At 44.2% G+C, this 16,220-nt stretch overlaps 1 protein-coding gene across 7 annotated transcripts in view; it reads left to right on the top strand.

Annotated features, from left to right (window-relative positions):
• The window catches only part of LOC309361292 (far upstream element-binding protein 3-like), a 390,387-nt gene extending 375,329 nt beyond the window's left edge, over window positions 1–15,058 (top strand). For 4 of the 7 annotated variants that reach the window (XM_081896183.1, XM_081896187.1, XM_081896186.1 and 1 more), the window contains 2 exons: window positions 2,159–2,286; window positions 14,947–15,058. In XM_081896183.1, coding sequence (XP_081752309.1) covers window positions 2,159–2,286; window positions 14,947–14,982 — 164 coding nt within the window. In that variant the 3' untranslated portion in view covers window positions 14,983–15,058. Of the gene's footprint in view, window positions 1–2,158; window positions 2,287–3,134; window positions 3,595–4,570; window positions 6,129–14,946 lie in introns of those variants that run through there. The other 3 variants (XM_081896188.1, XM_081896185.1, XM_081896184.1) reach the window with 2 other exon arrangements.
• The last annotated feature ends 1,162 nt before the right edge of the window (window positions 15,059–16,220 follow it).

Raw genomic sequence — 16,220 nt, 5'->3', positions numbered from 1 at the left:
TTGTACAGCTGAGCTACACCCTGGGAAGCTGTTAAGTCTCCAACTTTTGTTCATTGGTATATTGCCTTGTTGAAACACTTATCACAATGTTATTTCAGTACAATGGTATGGTGATTTATTGCATAGTACTAGTCCCAGGGCAGGTTACAGCAATATAAAAGCAATATTAAGAACATTTTAAAACAACTTACCATCAAAGGAATAATGTGGCTCCCCAAAATATACACCTTAAGTTGTCAAAAGCCAGAATAAAGAGGCACATCTTTAATATTCACCTCTGTGGGGAAGGAGTTCCACAGCTTAGAGACTGCCACAGATAATGCCCTCTCCTAGCCCACTTCTCCCACCTCCCAAACTTCTGAGGGTGGTGGATCAACTAAGAGCCCCCCCCCCCCCCGCTGATCTTAACAGACAAGAGGGTCTGTAGGAAAGGAGGCAATCTTTCTTCTTCTAGACCTGTCAGCAGCCTTCGACATGGTCGATCACGAACTCCTGGCCTTGCCAACGTGGGGATCCAGGGCACAGTCCTTCAATGGCTGCGCTCGTTTCTCTCTGGTCGGGGACAGAGGGTGTCGCTTGGGGGGAATTGTCATCGCGCCACTCCTTGGTGTGTGGAGTGCCTCAGGGTGCGATACTCTCCCCGATGCTTTTTAACATCTTTATGCGCCCCCTCGCCCAGCTTGTCCAGAGTTTTGGGGTGGGCTGCCATCAGTATGCTGATGACACCCAACTCTATCTGTTGATGGATGGCCATCCTGACTCGGCCCCAGACACACTGATCAGATGTTTGGAAGCTGTGGCTGGATGGTTACGTGGGAGCCGGTTGAAGTTAAATCCTTCGAAGACAGAGGTCCTCTGGCTGGGACGGGACGATATGGGATTGAGGGGGCAACTCCCATCTCTTGCGGGGATGCAATTAGTGCCAGCACCGTCCGTTAAGAGTTTGGGTGTAATCTTCGCTACCTCCCTCTCCATGGAGGCACAGATTACAGCTATAACAAAGGCGGCATTTTTTCATCTCCGCCAAGCTAAGCAGTTGGCTCCTTACCTCTCTCGCCCTGACCTAGCCACTGTGATCCACGCGACGGTCACCTCCAGACTGGATCATTGTATCTCGCTCTACGTGGGGCTGCCCTTGAGACTGACCCAGAAACTCCAGCGGGTGCAGAATGCCGCGGCGAGACTCCTTACAGGGTCTTCGCTGCGAGATCACATTCACCCGGTGCTATACCAGCTGCACTGGTTCCCGGTGGAGTACAGGATCAGGTTTAAGGTGCTGGTTTTAACCTTTAAAGCCCTATACGGCTTAGGACCCTCGTACCTACGGGACTGCCTCTCCTGGTATGTCCCACAGAGGAACTTACGGTCTTCAAATGAAAACATCCTGAAGATCCCAGGCCACAGAGGTTAGGCTGGCCTCAACTAGAGCCAGGGCTTTCTTGGCTGTGGCTCCAATCTGGTTGAACGCTCTGTCACAAGAGACTAGGGCCCTGCGGGATTTGACATATTTCTGCAGGGCCTGCAAGACAGAGCTGTTCCACCAGGCCTTTGGTCAGGGCGCAGTCTGACTCCCTCCTTTGGCAATCTTTACAGAACTTAAGCTTAATGGTTGCCATCAATTGGATTTTAATTAATTTTTATAATGAAATGTTTTTAGAATGTTGCACTATTTTATTGTTGTTAGCCGCCCTGAGCCCGGCTTCGGCTGGGGAGGGCGGTATATAAATAAAATATTACTATTATTATTATTATTATTATTATTATTATTATTATTATTATTAAGGTATTTGGTGCCTGAGTCATTGGAATATGAACCTGGGACCTTCTGCATGCAAAGCATGCACTCTGCCACTGAGCTATGGCCCTTTCCCTAAAAATAAAGATTTCTATTCCTTGTGAGAATGATTTAAAAAGCTGCCTTAGAATGAGTCAGATGCTCTCCAGGGTTTCAGACAGTGGACATTCTCAGTGTGAATGTCTGTGATCTTAACCAGGGGTTGCGGGCAACTAATCACAATTAAGCACGGTCTGCCCTGGGGTCCTGTATTTGGAAAGGGGCAGGGGGGATCTGGGTTTGTTGACTGCATTTGGAAATTTTCTTACTTGATTCCTCTGACAATTGGCTTTCTCTGAGTGCGTTGTTCTTTTTCCCCTCCAGGTCATGCTGCCACTGCTGTGTCTCAAGCCAGCTCCCAGCCTGACTACACAATGGCCTGGGCAGAGTATTACAGACAGCAGGCTGCTTATTATGGCCAGACATTAGGACAAGCTCAGACTCACAGCCAGGTGGGTCTCACTTCTCTGCCGTATCTGCATCCCCCTTACTGACAACTGCTCCTTGTTCAGTTCAGCCTTGAAAACAATTAAACAGAAGCACCTAGCCCTGTGTACAGTGGTACCTTGGGTTAAGAACTTAATTCATTCTGGAGGTCTGTTCTTAACCTAAAACTGTTCTTAACCTGAGGTACCATTTTAGCTAATGGGGCCTGCCGCGCTGCCGCCGCACGATTTCTGTTCTCATCCTGAAGCAAAGTTATTAACCCGAGGTACTATTTCTGGGTTAGCAGAGTCTGTAACTTGAAGCGTATGTAACCTGAAGCGTGTGTAACCCGAGGTACCATTGTATCTTATTATGTTGCTTGTGGCCACTCCCACCCCCCTAAAAAAAGAGAACCAAGTCAAAGTTTTTGCAACATTTTCTACCTTGGTTGCTTGGAAGGGATTCTGAAGTCTCACCGGGCGACTGTATTCCAAACTTAGTTTAACTTAATTTAAACTTAAAACTTAAGTTTTTCTCCTCTCTCATAACATTAGGACTCATGGACAAACAGTGCAGCTGAATGTTGGAATGTTGTCAGATTCAAGGCATATAAAAGAAAATGACTTATTCACGCAGTGCATAGTTTAACTATGGGACTAGCTCCCACGGGAGGAAGTGATGACCACTAAGCTGGATGGTTTTAAAATAATATTGGACAAGTTCATGGAAGAGAGGGTTATCAATGGCTACTAGCCATGATAACTATGCTCTGCCTCCACAGTTGGAGGCAGCAGTGCTTTCAAATACCAGTTGCTGAAAACCACAGAGGGGCGAGTGCTCTTGTGGTGAAACCCTGTTTTCTGGTTTCCCACAGGCATCCAGGTGGCCACTGTGAGAACAGGAGGCTGGACTAGATGGGCCATTGTTCTTAGGTTATGATTCCCAAACTTAGTTTAGCCTCTTCCGGATCTGGTGAAAGCAAAGTCAAAACTGTAACAGTGTAACGTACATTTCCAAGTAATGAGCTGCATACTGGCAAGCAGCAGATTCTGCATTTCTCAGATTTATGAGAGCTCAGGTTCATTTGCGCTCACATTTTCTGAATTAAAATTGGAGTCAATGCTTTGCTCTTACTCTTTGCCTTTTAAGGTGGTGTGAGATAGCATGAAATACTGATAATTACCAGCTCCTTACATTTCTGTGGAGAAGCCAATGGTCTCTGCTAACAAAAGCGTAGGGGATGATTTTTGCCCATTCTCCACCTCTTTGTGGCCCCTAGAGAGAGGGGTCATAGCTCAGTGGTACAACATCTGCTTTGCATGCAGAAGGCCCCATGTTTGATCCCCGTTGGCATCTCCAGGTAGGGCTGCAAATGTCTCCTGCCGGGAGAGCTGCTGCCAGTCAGGGCAGACAGTATTGAACTAGATGGACCCAATAATCTGATTTAGTAGAAGGCTACCCCTTTTAATGAGGAGGACACCACTCAGTGTTTATAGCATCTTTCTTGCATGCAGAATATTCCAAGTTCAATCCTCGGCATTTCTAGATAGAGTAGAGAGAGACTCCCTGCCTGTGTAAACCCTGGAGAGTTGCTGCTGGTTAGGGTAGACTATATTGAGCTAGATGGGCCACCTTTCACTCTTTTATGGAGGGTCCCCCAACTCCTTTTCCATTAGCAGACACCTCTTCCAAGATCCAAAAGCTGCCTGTGATTGTAAGGCACAGAAGCCACAACCTTGCTCCACTGTTAGCTAGCCCACTCATGCAAATGGTGCTCAGGGAACAATGCTTCTCAACATGAGGGCTTTGCCTCTGAACACCAGTTGCTGGGAGCACACAGTTGGAGTAGGGGAATTAGAGGCATCTGGCAGGCCACTATGGTAAACTGGGGTAGAGTGGAGAGAACCTGTGGCTTTCCAGATGTTGCTGGACTACAACACCCACCATCCCTGGACCATTGGTTGGGAACCTGATCTAAGAAGAGGCATTCCCCCACCCCCACCATCTTGTGGGAATGCCTCTTTAATCTCTTGCATGCAGCAGGTAATGTTGCTTCTCAGATCAGGGAATGGTGACCCTGTAGCCTTCTAGTTGCTGCTAGACTACAGCTCCCATCATCCCTGACCACTGGCTATGCTCGCTCGAGGTTGATGGGAATTGTAGTTCAACATCACAGTTTAGCTACTTCTAATTCAAATTAGCCCCTTTGGTTTGATCCAGCCACAAGTTATTTTGTTTTAATTATTTCCTGAAAGTTCTCTTTCCTTCTTAACACAGATTTTTCATTTTGTCTTTTTCTACTCTTTGCAGGAACAGTAGAACTACATCCTTGACTCGTCTTCATTTCCCTCACCAACCATTTTCTCTCTTTCTTTCTCATAATCATTGTGGAAATTAACCTTTTTGTAACAGAGGGTTTCTAGATTTGCAACATTTTGATGAAGAACTCTTGGGTTTTTGTGTGTGAAACACTAGTTGTTAGGATAATCTATACTGAACTTTTTTCTAAGAATCAGGAACAAATAGTAATGTACTAAACTTTATGAACTTTGCTGGGTAATCTTTTATTTTTCGGGGGGGTGGTTGGGGGGGCTTTTTTGATTTTCCAAATTTATAAGGAGAGAGAGAGAGAGAGAGAGAAAGCAAGCAAAACTCTTGGATCTGTATTTTGGGGTGGGAGGAGAGAAGAATAACTGTCATCTAATCTTACCCCAGAGCTGTGAGATTTCAACAAGTGGTTTTTCTTTCTTTCTTTTCTGTTGTAGCAGAAAAAGGCTTGGAAGTCTTAGGTGATATGTAACAAATTTTAAAAATAAAAAATGGGAAATTATAAAAAAACAGTCTTTAAAAAATCTTAAATATGTAAATTTATTAAATATTCTACTACTAATTTCTTGTACCTTTGCTTTCTTTTTGATTATATTGCATTTTTTTAAAAAAGAAAAAGAAAAACTGAACTATAGTATATTATTATAATTAATTGTGTGAATTCTTATCAGGATGGTTACTGTTTACTGTCAAGCTGGTTATCAGCGGGCAAATTTTTGTAATAACGGCTGTATAATTTCTAGAAATCTAAAGGGATAATATAAAAAATGATGTGTTTAATTTTTTTAGCAATTCTGGTTTGCTTTCCACATTTTCCATTTTCTGGTTGCATCTGTGTATCTAAGACCTCCAAGCTTTGTCTAAAAAAATAAAAAATAAAAACAAAATACCCTTTGTCTATTTCAGAAATAAATACTGTTATTTTTAATATTAAGATGAAACTGCTATTATTAGTACCTTTAACAAAAACTGTGGAACATTAAGTCATATAAAATAGTAGTAACTATTTTTGAATTCCAGGGTTGGTGTGTGTTGCTTCTCCCTCCCCATTTTTATTTGTTTTTAAGTATTTTGTTATCTTAATAGTTGTCAAAAAAATTACCTAGAGAAATAAAATAAAAGTGACATCTAGTATTAACCCCAGGTATGCCAATAAATAATGTTTTGATTTAATAAAGGGGATAATATGATTTCCAGTGTTTACTTGTAGTACTTTCTTGTACAAGTAAGTGTATTTTTAAAGGAGAAAAAAATAATAATAAAGAAAGTAAAGCTAATTTTCTTGACATTTTTGATTGACCTGCAGGACATTTCATTTTGAACTGTACTAAAGTTATTGATCTAGGTTATTTCCCCCTCCCCCTGATTTCTTTATAATACTTGAAATGTCTAACTATACGGAAACACAATTAGAGAATGTTGAGCATGATGTGTTTTAAACAAACAAAAATTGTTCATTTTATTTGACTGACAGTTGCATTTCACAATCTCTATAATAATAAAAACCAATCCACAAGGCAATTTGTGGGTTAAGTAGTAAGACTGTTTGATCACTGCTCCATTTCCTGAAGAGTAACCCCCATCTTCCGTTTTAGTTTTCCGGAGGAAGTGGGACATGTTTTGTTTGTGTGTGTGACTTGCTGGTGAGAGTCTTTTATAAGACATCTGAAGGCAGCCCTGTTTAGGGAAGCTTTTAATGTTTGATGTATTATAGTATTTTAATATTTTTTTGGAAGCCGCCCAGAGTGGCTGGGGAAGCCCAGCCAGATGGGCGGGGTATAAATAATAAATTATTATTATATTATTATTATTATTATACATCTATACTGTAGTGGCTGATAGTTCCCAACCAGTCCTTTTCATCCCTTGTGAACTCTGTTTCAATGTTACACCAATGTTTTTTCCTTTTCCTCCATGCTCCCCCCCCCCCAATGTGCTGTGGTGGTTATGGAATGCCCCAGGCCCAGGGCAAAGAAACAGCTCCTCAAAGGAAGCATTTTATAAGCAGAAAACTCTTCTGATTTCCTGCTGCTCTTCACAAGTCAAGCTTGAGGGTGGATGGGGTGGCATTTTCTCTGTCTACGACTCTCACTCTCCTCCATCCCAACTGTTGCTCTTCTAACTTCAAGGCTGCAATCCTGGTCCCACTTACTTGTGAGTAAGCCCTATTGAACATAATAGGCATGTTCCATGAGTTGATTGTGGTTTGGATTACGTTGCAAAATATTGCTGTGTTTCCCCAAATCCTTGGCAGCATAAAATTTCTTCCTGGAGATTAGTTCTTCTTTGACACTCTTGTTAGCATTTCGCTCCTTTGTTGCTGGATGTGTGATTGTTACATCACATGTCTGTGTTTACTTTCTAGGCTTGGAAAGTCTGAGAACGGAAGTCAGTCTTATCTCTTCCGCTGTACTGTACTTTTGTACTGTTTCTTTTTTTCTCTCAGAGAAGAGAGAGGATGCCATGGTTACTTTGTCCTGTATATATTGCTTAATAAATCAGTTACAATGCTACACTCACGCTCCACGATAGTTTCTGCTATACTCTGCTGATAGAGTGTGCACGTCTTTAGGTATGTCTTTAGATATGTGTCGCTGGTGCACACCAGGACTGATTTGTGAACGTCCCGGGCTGCACTTCATCAGGAAGACGCCCGGAGAGGTCTGTCTCATTCCGGGGGCTGCGTGTGCCACCCAGGCGTGTTCTGACAATGGTTTGTGAGATTTTGACCAGCTTCGGCCCATCTGAAGCTGATACAGGGTCGTCTTATCTTGAGCCCAAGCAGAGTAGTCCACACAGCAGAAGGATAAGCAGTATGTGCCACATTCTTAACTTTATTTCCACTCTATGCTGAGAGCATACAAACATGCATCTTCCCTCTGTGAGAGCAGAGAAGCAACCTCATCTCTAGTTATCTCCCGCTTGGACTACTGCAATGTGCTCTACGTGGGCTACCTTTGAAGGTGACTCGGAAACTACAGCTAATCCAGAATGCGGCAGCTAGACTGGTGACTGGGGGCGGCCGCCGAGACCACATAACACCGGTCTTGAAAGACCTACATTGGCTCCCAGTACGTTTTCGAGCACAATTCAAAGTGTTGATGTTGACCTTTAAAGCCCTAAACGGCCTCGGCCCAGTATACCTGAAGGAGCGTCTCCACCCCCATTGTTCTGCCCGGACGCTGAGGTCCAGCGCCGAGGGCCTTCTGGCGGTTCCCTCATTGCGAGAAGCAAAGCTACAGGGAACCAGGCAGAGGGCCTTTTCGGTAGTGGCGCCCGCCCTGTGGAACGCCCTCCCATCAGATGTCAAAACGATAAACAACTACCTGACATTCAGAAGACATCTTAAGGCAGCCCTGTTCAGGGAAGTTTTTAATGTATGATATTTTAGTGTTTTCTGGTTTCTATGGAAGCCGCCCAGAGTGGCTGGGGAAACCCAACCAGATGGGCGGGGTACAAATAATAAATTATTATTATTATTATTATTATTATTATTATTATTATTATTATTATCTCGGAAACAAAGAACACCGAGAGAACAGTGAAAAACAGGAAACCAGTGTACGTCACATCCAGTCTCCCATTCCCATGGGAATCCAACAGTAACTCTGACTGTGGAATGTAAACAATTGTCTTGTGACAAGCATTTTGCTGCTCAGTGAGGGAAATAGAAACCAACATCCTCCCCCTTTCTGTGAACATCACTGGGCAGCATGTTCGTACAGTATCAGTACAAACCCAACTTCTGCACAGAGGTACAGTGTTGATCCCTTGATACAATCATGGACAATACATCAGCAGGAATTTCATTACCTGGCATATAGGACACCGTTACGAGTCCCTTCTGAACACATTCCCTAGCATGTTGCAGTTTGAATTGCAAATGCTTTGTGCTTTGCTTACAACCTTCAGAATTCAGCAAAGCCAAACATGCTTTGTTGTCCTGATAAACCTGGATTGGACATTTGACAGGAATTTTCATGTCTTTGCACAATTGTAACAACCATTCACAATCCTTAAGTGAATAAGACAGTGCATTCAGTTCAGCTTCACAAGTACTTAAGCTAACTGTTGTTTGCTTCTTGCATGACCAATCAAAAAGACCCTGATTGTACATATAGCAAACTCCAGACGTGCTTTTCCTGTCTGTAGTGTCACTACCAAAACTTGCATCTGCGAATATCTCAAGACCACCAGATTGTTAAATCTCAGTCAGTAATGCATAGTGCCTTTCAAATAGCGAGCTATGCGTTTCAGAGCTTTCCAATCCTTAACAGTAGGATTGTTGACTTGTCTGCTTAGCAAATTACAGCTAACAGCAATGTCAGGTCTTGAACATCTGGCAATGAAGTTCAGTTTACCTAGCACACTTCTGTACAGTGTAGTGTCAGAAAATGCTTCTTCAGTGTCATCTACCTGATAACCTGTTGTCATCGGTGTGTCTACAGGGTTAGCATCCATCAGGTTTAGTTTGCTTAACACATCAGCAATTTTCCGTGACTGGTGTACTAGAATGTTACCATCTTGATCTCTCTCTATTTCCAGAGATAGGTAGTTGTTTACCTCACCAAGATCTTTCATGTCAAAATGCTCTTTCAGTTGAGCTAGGGCGTTAATGTACATTGTGACATCCTTCCAAAAGAACAGAATATCATCAATATAAAACAAGCAATACAGCTTCTTTTGCCCTTCCTCTTTGACAAATACAAATACAAATACACATGGATCAGCTTTCCCTTGCTGAAAACCTAGAGAAAACAATACTTCAGTGAGTTTTGTGTGCCAACACCGTGCACTTTGTTTGAGACCATAAAGGGACTTCTTCAGAGCACAAACAAATCCCTGTTTTACCTGTACGCCATCAGGTGGAAGTATATAAAGAGATTCACCTAGAGATCCGTACAAAAGTGCTGTATTCACGTCGTGGTGACTAACGTGAAGATTCTCTTTTGCAGCAAGCTTGAGCATAAGCCTAATGCTCTCATACCTCACGGTGGGTGAGTAGGTCTCGTGATAGTCTTCACCTGGTACCTGTGAAAAACCTCTGGCTACCAATCTGGCTTTGTGTCTGACTTACCATTTTGATCAGTCTTCGCTTTGAAGACCCATTTGCTTCCAAGCAGTTTCATTCCTGGAACTACTGGAACTAGCTCCCATGTTTTGTTCCTCTCTAAGGAATCAAGCTCAGCCTTTGTGGCATTTAGCCATGGCTCAGCATCCTTTGAATCCAAATCCTGGACTTCTTGGAAACTTGAAGGTTCAAATACCTTCTTGGAGCTTTTAACAGCTGCTACTGCTGTCTTAGCAAACTCATCAGCAAATCTCTTTGGCGGTCTGCCTTTAGTGGCTCTTTCAGACCTGCGACTTAGCCTTAAGTCTTCAACACTCTCCTCTTCCTTCTTAGGAGAAAAGTGGCCTATAGTGAACAATGGTTCCTCCAATTCTTGATCAGAGCTTTCAGAGGGTCACATAGAGGCTTTTGCACTCTTGAAATCCTCTGAATCACCCAATTCAGTCTCAGACTCAGAATCAGGACCTTCATCAGTGGGTGTGGGTGGTTGCGGCAGCTGTGGCTGCTGCTGTGGCTGTGGCTGTTGCCTATCCTCAGTCTCATCACTGTCATCAGGATAACATTGGAAAATTCCCACATTCTCCCCCCACTTGGCATTGTACTCAACACTTCTTGTGAGCCTAATTGTCTTAGAGTCAGTCATCATTATTCTGTAAGAACCTTTCTGATAACCTAGAATGATGTCATGCAATCCACGCTTGCCTAACTTGGAGCTTTGTGGTGTGTGAACCCACATGTCAGAACCAAAAATTCTCCTGTGTTTGATGTATGGTTTCTTGCCAAACATCTTTTCATAGGGGGTACAACCAATCGCTGAAGATAACTTGCGATTATAACTGTAAACAAAACAGGCCAAAGATTCGGCCCAATAACTCTCTGGAAGATTGGCATCATGCAGCAAGGTTTTCAACCCTTGAAGCAATGTCTGATTTGCTCTCTCACAAAGTCCGTTCTGCCATGGCGAGCGAGGACTAGACAAATCGTGCTTAATTCCTTTCTCATTCAGTAAAGCTTCAAACTGCTGAGAAGTGAATTCCCCCCCGCGATCAGTGAAAAGAGTCTTTATCTTCTTACCATGCACATTTTCCAACCAAGCACAGAATTCTTTGAACCTTGGAAAAGCCTCTGATTTCTGCTCGAGATTGTACACATAAATATACCTGGAAAATGCATCAATGAGAACCATGAAGTACCTGTTTCCACCCAAAGAGGGAGACAGTGGACCAACCAAATCAGCATGCACTACCTGGTATGGTTCTGTAGCTTGCCTACTATACACCTTACCTTTCGCAGCCGCATGCCTTACACTTCATGTGGTACCTGCAGGGTTTAATAGTCATACCTTCAACCAAGGCAGGCATTTTAGATACTGCCTCAAAATGCAAATGACCAAATTTCCTGTGAAAATCATGAATACATCCTGCATGCAAACTTTTGTTAGAACCTGCAATGCAACAAGTTTCATCCTGCACATCATCATCAGAATACAAAGCAAACAAACGATCAACATATTCAGCATGCAATACATAATCGTTTTTCTTTGTGATGGTGCACTTCTTGTTCTTGAAGGAAACGTCAATTTTCCATTCATTCAGCTGCGCAACACTGAGTAGATTGTGTGCAGCATCTGGAACGTAGAGAACATCTTGTATTGATAAGTCCAAACTGTGAAGAACAACAGTTCCGTAGCCTTGACTGGGGATCGTGTGGTCATCCGCCTGGTGAATCGCACCTTCCTGCGATGTAAAAGACACGAACAGTCGCTTATCATTGCATTAGTGGTGCGTTGTGCCCGAATCCACCACGAAGAAAGATCTAGACGTCTTCTGGACCTTTGCAACCTTTGGAGTGAAGCGTGAGACCATTGCCTTGTGCTGCGTTGTCCTGGACACCAGACCTTTGCCTTTGCCTTTTCCACGTGATGAGCTTTCGCTGCGCTGCTCTGTCTTGGCCAGAGAAATCTGCATTCCCTCTTCATATGGCCTAGACGTCCACACGAGTAGCATTTCACTGCCTTCAAAGCTTTGGCGCTATCTGGTGGTTCCACTGCATTCTGGGATGACGTCTGTGAAGACTCCCCCTTACCCATGCAGCTAGCACCTCGCCTGTCCGCTTCATTCAGAACAACGGCAGTAACATGGGCTATCGTGAGCTGAGCAGTTGGCTGAACAGCAATATGAGTGGCAACAGACTCCCAACTTGAACCCAAAGAATGTAGTATCATGAAGGAATACACAGCCTCTGGAAAGGTGAGTCCTCTCTGTTGCAGCTCATGTCTCAGATTCTGCATCTCCAGCAGATGTGTTCACACATCTGCACCTTCAGCAAGTGCCATATCATGCAGCTTGGCATAGTAGAACAAAGAAGCACCAGCTTCTGTCCTCAAATGAGCATCTCTCAAAGTGTCCCAAATCTCTCTGGCTGAGGTCTTATCACGCAACAGACAGAGCTCTTCTGGGGAGACTATCAATGTAAGCGTTCCCCTTGCTTTGGAATCCTTAGCTGCCCATTCATCTGTTATTGGAGCTGGGGGGGTGTCTGTAATAACATTAAACAGACCTTCTTTTCGCAGAAGAGCCTCTGCGTACAGTACCCACTCTGCATAATTTTTCTTATTGAGCTTAGGAATCCCACAAGCATCAGCCAGTCTTGCATTAGCCATCATTGCTGCTTTATTAATCAAGCTGTGTCTGAGTACAGCTGCTTCCAAAAGCACTTGTAAAAGCACTTTCGGTTTTCAAGCCTCTCAAGCCTTTGAGCCTGTGCCGTGGCAAACGGCTTTAAAAGTTCAAAGTCCAGCCATAAAGCCATTAATTAGGAGTTGGCAGGCTTCCCGGGGCAATGAGCACATACCTCTCATCAATCATCTTGACGCGCAGAGCAGATAACGTCCGATCCGTTCCTCTGCCAGCAGCCATTCTTCAGTCCGATTCCGTTTTCCTGGGCCCGGAACCAAAAATGTGAGATTTTGACCAGCTTCGGCCCATCTGAAGCTGATACAGGCTTGTCTTATCTTGATCACAAGCAGAGTAGTCCACACAGCAGAAGGATAAGCAGTATGTGCCACATTCATAACTTTATTTCCACTCTATGCTGAGAGCATACAAACATGCATCTTGCCTCTGTGAGAGCAAAGAAGCAACCTCATTTCGGAAACAAAGAACACCGAGAGAACAGTGAAAAACAGGAAACCAGTGTACGTCACATCCAGTCTCCCATTCCCGTGGGAATCCAACAGTAACTCTGACTGTGGAATGTAAACAATTGTCTTGTGACAAGCATTTTGCTGCACAGTGAGGGAAATAGAAACCAACATGGTTATGGGTGCCAGAGTGGAGCTGCGACATCGGTACCAAAGCCCAGAGTGGAGCAGCGTATCGGTTCCGAGTCTGGAGTGTGCTGCAGAGTGTCCTGAGTCCTGTCTCAGTGATTTAATGAGGTATGTAACCTCTCAGTTCAGCAAGTGGGGCTTGGTAAGCCGCTTGCAAGATTTATGACTGTTTGCTGTGGAATTTCCCCGACTGAAGTAAAAGAGCCAGAGAGGGCTCTATTACAAGGATTGGGAATTTCCTCATGTCCTCTTTTAACAAAGGATAATTATGCTACCTGGAATCTCAAGGTTGAGGCTTTGCTGCTGAAACAGGGTGTTTGGCACACGGTTGACCTTTGGCACACAGGTGTCTGCCAGCCCAGCCCTCCCAAAGGTGGAGGAAGGCAGATCAACAGGCCAGAGCTATGCTCACACTGGCTGTATGTGATCAGCAGCTGATCCATCTTCAGGTGAAGAGGTCAGCTCAAGATGTGTCGATTGCTCTTTGAGAGGCACATTTGAGAGTAGCTGCGGGATCAGCGTTGCTTCATTTCCAGAGGCTGTCCAAGATGGCATTACAGCCTGGGGGAGAGCTCCAAAGGCATCTGACGCAGATGAAATACCTAAGGGAGCATCTGGTGCAGAGGGAAGTCGCACTTCCAGAGTCTTTATTTTGCTTTATGATCTTGAATTCCCTGGACGACAGTTACTCAGCTGTCACATCTCAGCTGGCTGTTCTGCCAACTGCTGATTTATCTGTTTCATGTGTTTGTTCTGTCCTGCTCAATGAGTCTGACCGCAGGAAGGCTATTGCTAATGATCAGGGGGAAGCTGTTGCTTCTAAAGCACCCCAGTCGGTGGCACAGAGTGCAGAAAGTGCCACAGCTTTGAAAGCACAGCAGTGCTACAATTGCGGTGAGAAGGGGCATCTGCAAAAGGATTGTAGAAAGCGCCCAAAAGCCAAGGAAGCTACCAAGAGCTTCAAGGACAGAGGGGCCAAAGGCAAGGGTCAAGCCCAGCCCAGTTCTACCCAGGCAAAGGCTTTGATCATGCAAAGCACCAACCCAAAAGCCCAGAATGTGTTCATAATAGACTTTGGGGCATCAAGACACCTATGCTGTGACCGACACCTGTTTGTCACCTTTAAGGCGCAACAAGGGACTGTACTTCAGGCAGATGGTCATCGCTTGCAGAGTGAAGGTGTTGGTACTATTAACTTTCAGAGCATCGGGGCAACTGTGCAAAATGTACTTTTTGTTCCTGGTTTGGCTGATAATCTACTCAGCATTTCCCAGCTTACTTCGCAAGACTTTACTGTTGCCTTCAGTAAAGAGAAGTGCATCATTAGCAAGAACAATGAGAATATATTGTACGGCTATAATGTAAATGGATTGTATTTACTATCATATGGTGGTGGTGGTGGTGATGTGGTGAAAAATGAAACATGTTGTGTTATGTCTGAAAATAAGGATCACATGAAGTGCAAGTCATGTGCAGAAACAAAGGTTGAGATAGCTCCCAGAGGGAAATTGTCTGGGGGGAAAGCTATAAAACCTTATCAGCAGGTGCACGCTGATTTAGTTGGTCCTCTATCTCCCTCTAGAAGCAATGCTAAGTATTTTCTGGTTTTGGTTTATTCTTTTTCCAGATTTACTTGGGTGTATATGCTGCAACAAAAGGATCAAGCCCTAACCAAGTTTAAGGAATTTTGTGCATGGTTGAAAAGTGTTCATAATGTGCAAATTGATTCTCTTTTCCAAGATTGGGGAGGAATCTTTTGTTCAACAGGTTTTGAGAGTTTCCTGGCTAAGGCATTCAGCATGATGTTGGTACCCCAATATCACCATGGCAGAATGGTTTGTGTGAAGGGGTGAACCAGATCTTGCTACAGGGCATGAAATCATAGTTGCATGATGCAAATTTGCCAAATTCATTTTGGGCTGAAGGACTGAATTGTTTTCTGTATGTTTCTAGCAGGAGATACTCCTCAGTTGTAAACAGCACACCCTATGAGAAATTGCGCCAGAAGAAGCCTTTTCTCAAGCACCTGATATAACAACAACAACAACAACAACAACAACAACAACAACAACAACAACAACAACAACAACAACAATAGTTATTGTGGAGTATGGTGGTTATAGGGTTAACCTTCTTGGTGTTCTGTATCTGGGGGGGGGGGAGCGTCTACGCGACGCTATGCTATCGTCACAGTCTTTGTTCTGTGAGTTGGTTTCAGTTTTAGACTGAGAGTGCTCCGGCACGGAACAGAGAGGAAATGTCTGAAAGTTCTGGTGGTGATTTACTGCTGTAAATAAACGCTTATAGATAGAAGAAGCTGTCTCTGGACTGTATCACTCCCTCTTCTCTCACACGGAAGGCAAAATGCTGCATCTCTGCAATTTTTTCCTACCTAGGTCGTTTTTCTCAGAGTGTGCGCAAGGGGAAATGGCTGGACGGTGGAATCATATTTCCTCAGTTATAATTATAATTATAATTAATTATTTATACCCCACCCATGTGGCTGAGTTTCCCCAGCCACTCTGGGCAGCTCCCAATTGAGTGTTAAAAACTTGATTTAGTTTTAAATATTAAAACCTCCCTAAACAGGGCTGCCTTCAGATTTCTTTTAAAGATAGGATAGCTGCTTATTTCCTTCACATCTGAAGGGAGGGTGTTCCACAGGGTGGGCGCAACTACTGAGAACTCCCTCTGTCTGGTTCCCTGTAATCTCACTTCTCGCAATGAGGGAACTGCCAGAAGGCCCTCAGCACTGGATCTCAGTGTCCGGGCTGAATGATGGGGGTGGAGATGCTCCTTCAGGTATACAGGACCGAGGCCGGTTTAGGGCTTTAAAGGTCAGCACCAACACTTTGAATTGTGCTCTGAAACGTATTGGGGAGCCAATGCAGATCTCTCAGGACCGGTGTTATGTGGTCCCGGCGGCCACTCCCAGTCACCAGTCTAGCTGCCGCATTCTGGATAGTTGGCCATATTGACCGGGTCTAAAGATGTTTTTTTAAGAAGTGGTTTAATGACCGCCTCTTTCAGCAAGTCTGGGAAGGCTCCCTCACAGAGGGAAGCATTCACCACCCCGCAGAGCCCATCGCCCAGCCCTTCCCGGCTCGCTTTTATTAGCCAGGATGGGCAAGGATCAAGGAGACAGGTGGTCGGTTAGAATTTTTGGTTTTGATATGTGGGTTCAGACACCACAGAGCAACAAGCTCCGCAAACATGGTTTGCATGGTATT

This window comes from Podarcis melisellensis, assembly GCF_964234715.1.
Source record: "Podarcis melisellensis genome assembly, chromosome: W".
In the NCBI taxonomy this organism is placed as follows: domain Eukaryota; kingdom Metazoa; phylum Chordata; class Lepidosauria; order Squamata; family Lacertidae; genus Podarcis; species Podarcis melisellensis.
The sequence above is the reverse complement of the archived record's forward strand: the minus strand, read 5'-3'. Positions and strand labels throughout refer to the sequence as shown.